At 48.0% G+C, this 12,111-nt stretch overlaps 2 protein-coding genes across 3 annotated transcripts in view; one reads left to right on the plus strand and one right to left on the minus strand.

Moving 5' to 3' along the window:
• Positions 1–12: 12 nt before the first annotated feature.
• On the minus strand, positions 13–4,630 carry si:ch1073-390k14.1 (deoxyribodipyrimidine photo-lyase). Of its 2 annotated transcripts, XM_053886884.1 has the most exons (10): positions 4,525–4,618; positions 4,242–4,440; positions 2,800–3,370; positions 2,438–2,734; positions 2,160–2,332; positions 2,010–2,094; positions 1,720–1,952; positions 1,466–1,660; positions 1,144–1,369; positions 13–1,075 (listed from the first exon to the last, which is right to left on the minus strand). In XM_053886884.1, the coding sequence occupies exons 2-10, from the start codon at positions 4,368–4,370 to the stop codon at positions 546–548; spliced, it is 2,439 nt and encodes an 812-aa protein (XP_053742859.1). In that variant the 5' UTR covers positions 4,371–4,440; positions 4,525–4,618; the 3' UTR covers positions 13–545. The 2 variants fall into 2 exon arrangements, with proteins under 2 accessions (XP_053742859.1, XP_053742858.1); XM_053886883.1 differs by having other exon boundaries at positions 4,242–4,630.
• gtf3c6 (general transcription factor IIIC, polypeptide 6, alpha) overlaps positions 3,905–12,111 on the plus strand; it is a 34,535-nt gene continuing 26,328 nt past the window's right edge. Inside the window, exons 1-2 of the mRNA XM_053886887.1 lie at positions 3,905–3,980; positions 4,264–4,473. The gene's annotated coding sequence lies outside the window, so the exon portion shown is untranslated. The remainder of the gene's footprint in view (positions 3,981–4,263; positions 4,474–12,111) is intronic.

Below are 12,111 nucleotides of genomic sequence, written 5' to 3' on the forward strand. Positions count from 1 at the left end.
TTTTGGGGTGACTTAAGACAGGTGGTCGTAATGTTATTGCTTATTAGTATGAACAGATTTCACTCCAACTGTTCCTGGGAAAAAACTCTTTATTGGTTTACAACACTTACGTATCACTCCAACACCATTATTGTCATGAATATTCGTCAACCAGAATGTTTGAATCCACTTTTCCTGACAAGACTAGTCCAGTGATCTTCCAGACTCTTAAACTCTTAACTTACTTTGAGGTAGATAAATAGCACCAGGAAGGTCTGAGCCTGTTCTTCAAGGGCTTCGAGGGTGTTGTTAGCCTAATTCCATTCTAGCTGCATAAAGCGAGGCAGTGATTGACAGGTCCCTCATAGACCTACAGACAACTGAGAGGCACCTCTGTACGATTTTGGACTGTGGGAGGAAACCGGAGTAGGTAAGGGAAACCAAGCAATCCATGTTTGCCCCAAACCCAAATATGCCAGACGCTCTATTATAGTCAGGCTCACAGCTTTAAAAAATAAATGGTAAACAGTCAGTAATGTAAACAAAAAGGCTGTTGTCCCTTCATGTCACCTGTGGGAAGACACGGCTCCTCCCGGTACAATGGAGAATCTGTCTTTGGTGGTGGGGGTTCTTCTGGCTCTCCCTCGTGCAGCAGGAGGTGGAGGAAGTCCCTCCAGCCTGCGGAGGTCGCCCTCCAGTCTCTCCCTCCTCTGTGCCCCTTCGTGCATCACGCTGGCAGTGAAGTCCCTCTCGTTCATGAACGCGATGGTCTCGTCTCTCTTCCGGCTCACGTATCCCTTCAGGACGGCGTTGTACGGGTTGGATGCGGCGTCCCCGTCCGGATCGTCCAGCTGATGCTTGAACTCCATGCGCGTGATGAGAGGCAGGAGGAAGCTGTCCGACTCCACTATACGAGATAAACCCAGGGCTTCGGAGACCAGGCGCGGGGGAAGCGGCACCAGGTCGCAGCCCGTCCTCTTGTCCACGTATTTGGAGAAGCGCTTCCGGACCAGAGCCACATCCTGCAACGACTGCGTCCGCCTCCCCTCCAGGTCCGTCACCACTCTCTCCGGATAGTTCTGGCCCAACACCACACCTGAGAAAATAATACGGCATGAGCTTTTGCTGTATTAACCTCTTCTATTCCACTGAACCCGTCATCACCGGCGCGTCGGAGCATGGAGGCGGGACACTTCCATGGCTGGTGAATGAGCTCGTCGGGCAGATCCGCCAGTTCCGGACACCACTTCCTCACGAAGGTGCCGTACGGGTCGCAGGTCATTGCGGCGTCCACCGGGTGCATGACAAAGTTCCAGTGATCCAAACCGCACATGCCGCCATTCTGCCACATCATGGCATCGATGGCGACATCTGCATCAACCAGAGTGTCCTGTGCACAAGCCATTCATATTGTTGCTTCACAACCACTTAGTAAGTTGAACCCCGGTTCCCGTTTGGGACCATATCACCAGCTGTTTCCTCTCACCTGGAACCAGCGGTAGCCCTCCTGCCACGGCAGATGCAGATATGCGATCAGGAAAGACGCCACCACGTGTCTCATGTAGTTGTTCATCCAGCCAGACAGCCACAGCTGCCTCATGGCAGCGTCCACCAGCGGGTAACCAGTGCGACCCCTCTGCCAAGCCTTCAGGTGCTTCCGCTCTGTGCTCCAGCGGAGAGACTGGGGACGACAGCGCCTGTTGTTATCCACAGGATTTACAGGCTTGCAGCTTATTATACCTTGTATGGCGGTCGGAGGGATTCCCAGGGCAGGTCTGGGAAAAGAATCAGCTGCCAGTATGCCAAATCTCTCCATGCCAGTTTGCGCTGAAATTTCAGGGGTCGACAGCGAGCCCCTTTGGCATCCCACAACAGCCAGCGAGGACTGAGCTGACCGAAGTGCAGGTACGGGGACAGAGAGCTGGTGTTGGGAGCGTCTGCTCTTCCAGACTCCTTGTCATACTTGTACACACCTGAAACCATGTTGGAACATTAACCTTCAGTACCCATGTGTGAGACAGGTCACTCACCATCATGCAGAAAAGCTTCCAGTCGGGCATGAGCGCCGTCTTCGCTGAAGTCCCAGGATTTACGGATGTTGGCCGCCCAGTCAATCTGAGAGGAAAGAGGGAGATTTAAAAACAAACCAGAAGAAAAGGCGGAGGGGGCGGACAGTTTACCGTGGTGCCATCTTTCCTGCGAGGCATGCGAGCCAGTTTTAGCTGCTCCAGCGAAACGCCCTGGGGCCAGTGCTTGGAGGTGGGCACAGACTCAGGTGCATCCAGTGGCGTCCCCAGTGGTGACCCCGGGTTCTGCCTGCAGCAGCTCATGAAGTGAGACACAGAGCCGATTCCTATGTGACAGAGGAGGGAATTTATGGGACAGATTAAATATATGGCGCTTATGTTAAGTTGATATGAAGCAGTATTATTAGTTTTGTCAGTCTGCCAACACTGACCTCGTAAGCCCACCCCCACTGTGCTGACAGAATAAGGATCCCTCAGACAGTAGGAGTGGAACATCTTCAGCATGACCCCGTCCTCCTGCAGGGCTGACGCCACCAAGTCATCTCTGTCTTTCAGCCACGGTTCATAAAGCGCGTTCGCCATCACCGTCCTTGCTCCTGTCTCCTTCGCTAGCTCCTTCAGAGATGCTCCAGAACCACTGGCATCGGCCTTTGAAAACACCAGACGGCTGCCGAGCCGCTCCAAGGAGGAGCACAAGCAGGACAGAGCTTGATGCAGCCAGTATTTACCTGTTTACAAGCACAATCATGAACGTGGAAGCTAATTCAAGATGCAGCTAAGGGTTCAGACTTACAAGCTCCACCCACTGCAACAGTGATCCCAGGGCCCTCCTCCTCTTCTGGGCTCCAGATGAAGACAGGTATGACCGGTGCACCTGCCTGCAGTGATCCGATGAGAGCAGGGTTGTCACAAAGTCTGAGGTCCCGGCGGAACCACAGCAGAACAGGAGGAGTCGCAGAAGGAGAGCACAGTAAACCAACGACATGCTGGTGAGCCGCTGCTTTACGTCGCTGGCGTCGATTCTTGGAGCGCTTCGGTTTGTGGTCCAGCTCTTCCTTGTCACTGCTCAGGACCTGCTGATCTGGTGAGGTGGACACAGAGCGACTCCGATTTGGTTCTGCTGTCTGATGCCTGTTTGCTTCGCAGGGCCGGTTCTTCTGAAGAGCAGATCTGCAACTTTGTGTCAATGACTGAAACGGTTCTGGTCCCCGCTGGCTGCTCGTGGGCCATGTATGGTCAAGTCCCTTCTGGTGCTGAGGTTTGGATTGTTGGGTCGGTGTTGGCTGTGGCTGAACATCAGCTAGAGAAAGAGTCAGCGCGAGTTCCAGTTCTGCATCCAGCTCTTCATCCAGAGCTTTATCCGACTATAATTGACAAAAACAAGACATTAACCTTTCAATGAGTAAAATATCTACAACATACAGGGCTGTCAATAGAGTTACCATTTTTAACATTGATGTAATAATACAGAATTTATGTTCCTTTATGTCGACTACAAACACAAAACACAACATATGTCCTATTTCCTATCTGTTCTAAACGTAGTTCAAGATGTTATCAACACTGGAGTGGCTAATAATGCTTTCCACATACAACAACAACAGCCCAACATGACAAACACCGTCAACAACATTCTTTAGAATGAGCGCTGCGGCACTGAAAAGGCTCAAACATTCTAAAAGCACAACAGAACACTCACAAAAAGTACTAAAGAGACCTGTATGTATGATGTCATACGAGTTCTACATTGCATTAAATACAGTAAAAACTTAAAATAAGTTGCACATTTAAAATGAACTAAAAACTATTAACTATTAAAAAAACGTATCAATAATCCGTAATGTAAAATTGTGATCTATTTATACTAAGAAAGAACGTTTGAGAGCGGAAACGTCATGGCAGCTGTTTGTGTTCCACTGACGGCCTGGTGAGGGCGCTAGAGCGCAGAACATGGTTCCCTGGAGGCGAACTCAGGTGTGTTCTCGAACTGTACTTTTTATTAAACGTAAACACTTTAAACACTTGTTGATAGTAACGAATACCTGTTAAACTGAACAATAAATGTACAGTCACTGAATGCTGATGGGTCAAAGCTATAGCGTGACATGCTAACAAGCTAACTAGTGTAAGTGATGCCGCCTAAACCTTATTTAATTTTGGGCAACAAGTTAGAAAAAATGTTTTATAACCGTACTTCTAGTTGAGTACTTACTCACTCGCAAACGCCGAACTAACCTGAGAAAAGTATTCCTCGTAGATGGAGGCGAGGCTGGCGTGGAGACTCCTGTTGGCCGAGCTCAGCGGTTGGACCAGGGTCAGGAAGTGGGAGCGGGTCTCCTGGTGCCCCAGAAGGGAGACGCACATCGCGAAGAAGCCGTCCGGATCCTCTCGACCCACCAGCACTTCCCTCAGCAGCTTCCTCACCTCCGCTTTGCTGTCGCCCGGAGAAGACATGTCCCAGTCAAAGGTGACTCTATCGACACCTTATTTTAAACGATGACACTGACAAATAACCTACGTTAAAAGGCATATGTGCCACTGCACGGTACGGCTGCTACCACGCCGACAGTACCGGTTACCAAACAGCACATTTCATGTTACACAAGCCGGAGTTTTGTAACCTGCAGCATGCAATTACTGATATGTGCCAGTAGGGGGCGGTAGAGTCAAATAAATTCGATTCGGATTCCGCAAGCGAACGTCTCGGTTTTCAGCTGGGATTTACTGTGTAAACACCATTAATAAACCCCACACTGCAAACACCATTAATATAAATTGGACATTAAAATAGCCAAAAAAAATCGATCTTTTATTTTACTTTTGACCTCGTCAGAATCACATCAAGCGGATATACTGTCCAGGCTTCCTCCAAGCAACGTAATGTTGGTTGAAACAAAAAAAATATGCGTCCACATGGTGGCACAAACTACATATATGGCGTCACAAACCACTCGCTAGACATCTCGCTGAATCATATCAGAGATTTAAGAAAGCCAAAATATCATTTTTAATGATTTAATTTTAATTTTTAAATATAAATAGAAGAATAACAATAGTAGGATTGTTTTTGTTAGAGCGATCACTGTGAAATATATCTCCATTTAAACATTGTCACTTCAGTACGTTGTTTGCCTTCAGTTTCATTATACAAACACACGTATGTATATGTGTTTAGGCTCCTCAAAATGCTTTGATATCCAATTTTAAAAGTCATATATAGAGGTGGCCTCACCCCACTAAAATGCATAAAGGCAATGCCTCCCCTCAAAAGCGTCACCTCTGCAGCCCAGGAAAGCTGACACCAACACAGACAGGAGACCAGATCAGCAATCACGCCGTCTCTGCATTTATTTAATCTATTTCAGCGACGAAGGCAGGAACGCTGTGGTTGTCCATTGAAAAGCATGTCCACGATGCCAATGTGGTCACTGAAGACAGGGGAAATACATGGGGCCAAATCGAATATCAGAAAACGCATGTGTAAACAGGGATGAGTGAAGAGTATTTGAGAGGGAGGGAAAGGGATGAGGGCAACCAATGAGGTTCTGGGATGTCTTAAAGGTGGACATGGAGAGGATGGGTGTGTCGAGGGGAGATGATCCAGAGAGGCCAAGGTGGAGGAGGCTGTTTGTAGCTCAACCCAATTCTCACGTCATGGCATGGCGTTTCAGAGCAAGGGTGCCAGTGAGAGGCAGATCTCAACACGTGACTTAGATGGCGTCCGCTACTTTAATCCCTCTGTGCCAAGATCTACTACTCTACTAAAAGTAGCCTGGCAACTCTCTTGCCCCTGGGGGTTTGATTTAACTCATGAGCAGTGAACCATCACGATGCTTTATTGTCTAAAAAGCACTGTTTCAGTATTGCTATTTCATCTTTTCCTTTCCATCCACTTCGCTGCCGTACCTGTGAGACAGATAAAGGATTATCCATAATCTCCCCCCCCCCTTCGCTAATCCGAATATGATCAAATGGGGGTGAGTCGCCTTCATCTTGGCCAAATGTGATTCTTTTAATGTGAACCCTGTGATGTCACGCTGGAAAACAAAGCCAAACGCAGCCACCAAGCCTTGATTTCTCTTTTAATCATGAAGCGCATTCACATTGCAGAGAGGTGGCTTTTTTTTTTTTTTTAATGAGACCAAACAGATGCCTTTGAGAGTGCACAGCAGGGACGGGTAATTTGAGACACTTGGGTAGCAAACTCTATATTTTCTTGTCGGGTTGATGTGTCTCATTACAGACGCTCCAAGCGCCGATTTAAGTAATTACTTTTCTGTCCATGTCGAACTGCCTTCTGTGACACATCCACGATAGACATGTGTATTAGGATTGGACTTCCTGTGGAGGTGTCTGAGGAAATGGCAGAAAGTTGTGTTGAGAGCTGTTGCACGTATGGAGAGCAGGTCAGAAACGGGGAGAGAGAGGGTGAGATTGAGAGAGAGAGAGAATCAATAGTGTTTAGACAGAGAAGTGGAGTCTAAGTGTGTGATCAATAGAGAGCAGAGAGGAGAGATTAGCTGCTTTTCTCTCTCAAACTAACACTGACAAATTGGTGAATTGGTGTATCGGCCCTTGGGCTAAACGGATTGACCTGCTGTTTCCATGTTCTAGCGTGTACTGTCAATAAAGATCTCTGTTCATTGTGACTCTCAATGAAGAGAGTGAATGAAGCACCGGAAGGTGGAAAAAAAAATAGGAAGTCGTCGAGCGGTAAAGGAGCAGCTCAGGTGTGTGTACGGCCTTGATTCTAAAAAAACAAAAAAATAAGTGTCCAGCTCTCTGTCTCAGGAACACATTCGTGCACATGCAGGTGCGTGCAGTTTTAAAACCATAATAACGTCTCTGGGAAAATTAATGGAAAGACAGATTAAAAACTAAGTGAGGAGAAACGGGCCACTGGTGTAGCTATTTGCAACTCATAAATCATTCTGACACACCCACGCGCATGTCCACACACAAGCTCGCACACACACACACACACACACACGCACACATATGCTCACGTACTGTAATTAACCACAGGCTATTTACTCTCTCCTGCTGTAAATTAGACATGCAGACACAGTTATTACATTAGGGGGATCCGCCATGCAGAATACTAACAGGAGGAGGAGGAGGAGGGGACACAGGAACACACAACAACCTGCTCACAAAAACATAAACACACATGCGTACATGGACACAAGAAAGAGGGCTGGAAGAATCATAGACTGACGGCAGTAAAAATGAAGCTGCAGCCCCGAGTATAGGGGCCCCCAGTTCTTTGTTCCCTGCTGCATTTCATTATCTGAAGCGCCAGCCAACACACACGACACACACACACACAAAACGCACCTCCCCCTTCCCTAAAGCTGTCTGCCTCCTCTCCAAGCACACAGCACAAAAAGAAGAAAATAGAGATACTGCGTCAGTGCCATATGCTGGCATCCTGACTTGGTCATGACAAGCATGTCTGCACGGTCATCCTGACTAGGTCGGCAACACACCCAGGCACGTCTGAGCTGCCTGGACCACAGGCATCATTTCAACAATAGTAGACCAGGACTTGATTCAAGCGAGTATTGATGCTCTGTCTCAAGCCTCCATTGAGTTCATCTTAAGTTTTTTTTTTTCTCCCCCAGAAGCAGTCCACCTCTCTGTTTGCGTGTCCTTTGCTTTCCCTCTGCCTCCCTCACTCCTCTCTGTCCCTCTGTTTTCCCACGGTGATCAATAGCTCATTACAATCATTGACTGCGGCTCATCAGCACCTGTTAAGATCTGGAGAGACAGAGAAGTTGCATATGAGAGTGTGTGTTGTGCCACGCAAGCTTATTGACGTATAAATATCGGCCGAGTCGAAGGTGAAGTTTGACATTTGAATTGTTTTCCGGATCACATCTTGAGCCGCGGTGTATAGTTTGTCACCGCTTTATGGTCTGTGGTCTTGGGGAACATCTTATTATGCAACTCACGTGGGTTCGGTGGTTTGTTGCTATGGTGATTGCCAAGGGAGCTACCGCGTTATAGGTGTTTATCGTAGAAAGGAACAGGCGTCACGTCGTCCATCAAGGCGCACTTCAATTTAACACACATTTTGGACCACACATCAAGATCAACAAAGAGAGAAAATACAGTGGAGTGCGGACGTGAATTAGGAGCTCAATTGTTCAGTATTCCTGGAAGACAAACCTTGTTCAAACACTCGGTTGTTAGTTTAATGTGTCACTGCAAGGGCTGTTATGAAGAGCACAGACTGTGAGAAGGGAGAAACAAACTAAAGGCTGAAAGAAAGGGGTACAATTTAATAACAGGAAAAGTGTTATGGTCAAAATAAGATCCCTTTTGGTGTTTAGCACAGGAAGGGGTCCAACAAGAAAGAAAATTTAGGAGAAGTTTTAAGGAAATGGGGTGTATAAATAGAATACAAAGGAGGATTAAAAAGAGAACAAGTCTCTCAGCCCATGCATAAATTACTCACCCCATTTACATATTCATTATGTTTGTGTACTAATGAGTATTTGCTTAATAGCTTCAGCGCCACGCGCAGCTTTTGTTTGATACTGGGTATTTTAAAAGGGAGGGGGCGAAGAAAGAAAAATGAGAGCGCGAGGGTCATCTTGGTAAAGTGGGTAAGGTCAATGACTCGCAATCGACTTTACTGATAATCGCATCCGTTGTGTTGCTGTTTGTGCTCGTGTAGAGTCAAGCGAAATGGGCACGACTCGTCAAGACGTGTAAGACGTGGAGGGGGTGGCGGAGAGGTAATTAAAACAACAGGTTTTCGTCAAACTCACTTCGTCTTGCCTCTCGCCTCGGTGGAATAAGTAAGCGCTGGCGTTAATGAACTACTGGACAGTCACTCAGGGCATCCCCTCAGGCGCCAAAAATGTCCTCCGACGACGGCAAGATTCATCAATCTTAGCAAAGTTAAAAGTTGCTAGTCAATCGGTTTAGACTAACTGAGAGGGTAATGATTCAGAAAGTGGATGAATGAAATGGGAAAAGAGAGCGATGTAACCGGGAGACAGGGGGAAGGGCAACCAAGGGATGAGCTACAAATGAGAGCGATGGCGGTGGCAGGTTGGCACAGTGCCATCCAGTCAGGACTTGAGCAGGGGCGGGCATGGGCATAGAGGCGAGGAGAATAAGAAAGAGAAAGAGGAACAGACGTCCATACTGCTACGCCGATGCCACCTTGGCACAGGCACAACTGGGCGAAAAGGACGACAACGGAGAGGAGAACGGAGATGATGCCAGCAGAGGGGACAGTTCGGATGTTGACGCGTGACGGCAAACAATCTCGGAGATCCAAATGGGGAACAAAAAATACTTTAAGGTGACTGTTGATTTAACGAACGGAAATGCCAGCGGGAAGTTCTTGTGTTTTTGTCTACGTCTCAGGCGGCATATGCCAAACGGCGGGCACGAAGCCTTGAAGAAACGTGATGGCAATGACTGTGGCGGATGGAGACGCTGTCGAATTTGCGGCTAGGAGAATCGCCTCGCTGGATTGGGCGGTGGGGACAGTTCCTGTGGACAGACAAAGCCGTGGCGGGTGCCCGGGCTGAGGTTGCCAGCGATTCAGCCTTGGCATCCAGTCACAGGCGCAAGACAAACATGGCACACTGCCAACGCGATCCAAAGTACACATTGACAAACAAATCACCATCCGGTGAGCAAGATGTTTGGGGCGCCCTAAATGTTTTCACTGATGCGCTGGCACACCCTCAAGGGAGGAACCCGATACAGACGTGGCACCATGCCAACACAAACTGGGAGGCGCCAACCAGCTCCATTAGTAGCTGTTACAATGCTATTAAAAGCTAGGACAACGGCGGCGGACGGAACGGCTATTCAATCCGCCGTTTATTTATCGGATAGAGACGCCGCTCTCGATGCCAAGTCAGCATGGTGCCCACAGAGATGTTGCCCACATCCAATTGTTTATCCTGATCGTGAAGAGGAAGGACAATGTGGCGAAGAGGAATTTCGAGCAAAATGCAGTAGCGAAGAGAAAATGGAATTTTCTGCTTAATGAAGAACCGTGGGAGCGGGAGGACAAGGATGATGAAGCGCCTCTTACCAGCACGCGCACACCTGGGATGTTCTTAAAGGGATATCCCCTCCGCATATGCTGCGCCTCTTAAAGGGAAGGACCACGTTGGCACCATCTCCAGCGTCAGACAGTATTTCTCTATTGCCAGTCAGGGAGGGCGCCGCAGTCATCGGGGGCGGGCAACTGTCTGGGCATCTCGTCTGCCGCTAATTAACAGCCACACACTAATTCTAACAGCCGATCATAATTAGCGATTTAATCGCTCGTCAACGCTCCCCCCCCACCACCTAAATTGTGCCTCAGATTTGGACACGTGCGGATAAGCTATGGAACGCCGGATCCCTCTCTCCCCACCGCCTCCTCCTTTTTCCTTCATACTTGGCTCCAGACTCCAGTGGGATCTTAATTAAGCCTGGGCTTCATTATGCAAATGGAGTACAATAAACGACAGCAAAGGTGGCGCTGGATACAGACTGGAGCGGAACTGTGGGAGGAGAGCACTGGCAGTGGAAGGTTACCGGGATCTTCAGTCGGATTTTATGTGTTGCGACAATTATAGATTGCGGTTCAATGTGTTTGCTACGCCGCCACCACATGCTAGTGGGGAACCAATGGCAGGAGGGTTTGCCGCGGCTCGGCTGCCAGAAAAAGTAATCACTGCGATATTGCAGGGTATGCACAACGTCTGCCCTCACAAAGAAAATTCATAAGGGACCAGTGACAATGAACATATTAATATAAGCAGTTGACTGTGGTCGGGGTTCGCAGCGAGATGGTGGCGATAGGGACGGTGAAAAGGGACAGACCGAATCACCGGCGCTGGTTGTAGCATGGCAGCTAATGTCATCTCAGTTTAATCATGGCTTGGGATCACGGGGTTCATGAAAATTCATTTGCATATCATTAAATAGAGAGAGGTTATTTGGCAGCGGGCAGCCAAAATGGGATTGGATGAAGGCGGGCAAAAATGGCAAATGGAGGCGCTGGTTATTAAACAGCAATGTTTTATAGTCCGCCAGCCGATTCATTTAATTTGGTCGTAATTAAAATGTGTCAGACTCGATCAATCATCCCAACAGGGATACCGTCAATGTTTCAGGGCTCGGGCCAAAAAAAAAAAGAAAGCGTAATCAGTCAGACACTTTCCAATAACTGAGTAAGTGCTTGAGTCGACTGTGAGTTTGACCCATATGCTCTTTATCCAATTCATCTCAAGTATAGAATCCTCATATCCGCTGAGACCCGTGAGCATTAAGTCAGGACATATCTGTCTATGACAGGTGGTGATGCCACCCTGCATCCGTCAATAAGTGGATAACTCTCCCCGGGCTTCTGACCTCAGCAGTAAGCTGTCAGCGGTGTGTATACGTGCGCACGCTTCTGTGCGTCGCGCATTTGCATAAGTGATGTAATTAGACTGCCTTTTCACATGCAGATCAGTTTGACAACACAGCAATCACTCTCACACACAAACACTGGGGACGGCGCACACTCTCCGCCGTGACCACCCCATATCATGCGGGGTCTGTTGTCTGTGAGCGGAGGGTGTAAAGATTAACATAATCCAGCTAATAAGTGTGAGTAATATTCACACAGTGACGCGTGGCGTAGACATTGTCCCGCTGATGCGTATTTGTATCTCATTATAGATGTAAAGTACAGACGCGTGTGTGGGAGGGGGGACGGCAGCCAGTCACAAACCAGTGTGAAGTATGAGTTCCTGACGTAGCTTTTAGTGTTATGGATGATGCACGAACGCCGTTGTAAAGACGCCGGAGAACGGCGCACGTTTCTTGGAAATCAGATTTACATGTTCCCTCTGTTCATTGTAAAGTACAGCACGGATCCAGATCATCAGGTTTGCGCCCGAATGTAGGAATTATAAATAGCGTGTATTCGCTTGCAGGCTAGCTCTGCCTCATGATTGATTGGGATGCTGTGACGACCATTAAAAAGTCATTTAAAAGATGGATAGGGACCACGTTTCCAAATAAAAACCACTTTATACCTGATGAAGTGCTGAACAAACTCTCCTCCAAAGACATTTACCGAGCGCTTTCGGTGTGT

The sequence above is a fragment of the Synchiropus splendidus genome, chromosome 14, assembly GCF_027744825.2.
Source record: "Synchiropus splendidus isolate RoL2022-P1 chromosome 14, RoL_Sspl_1.0, whole genome shotgun sequence".
Taxonomy (NCBI): domain Eukaryota; kingdom Metazoa; phylum Chordata; class Actinopteri; order Syngnathiformes; family Callionymidae; genus Synchiropus; species Synchiropus splendidus.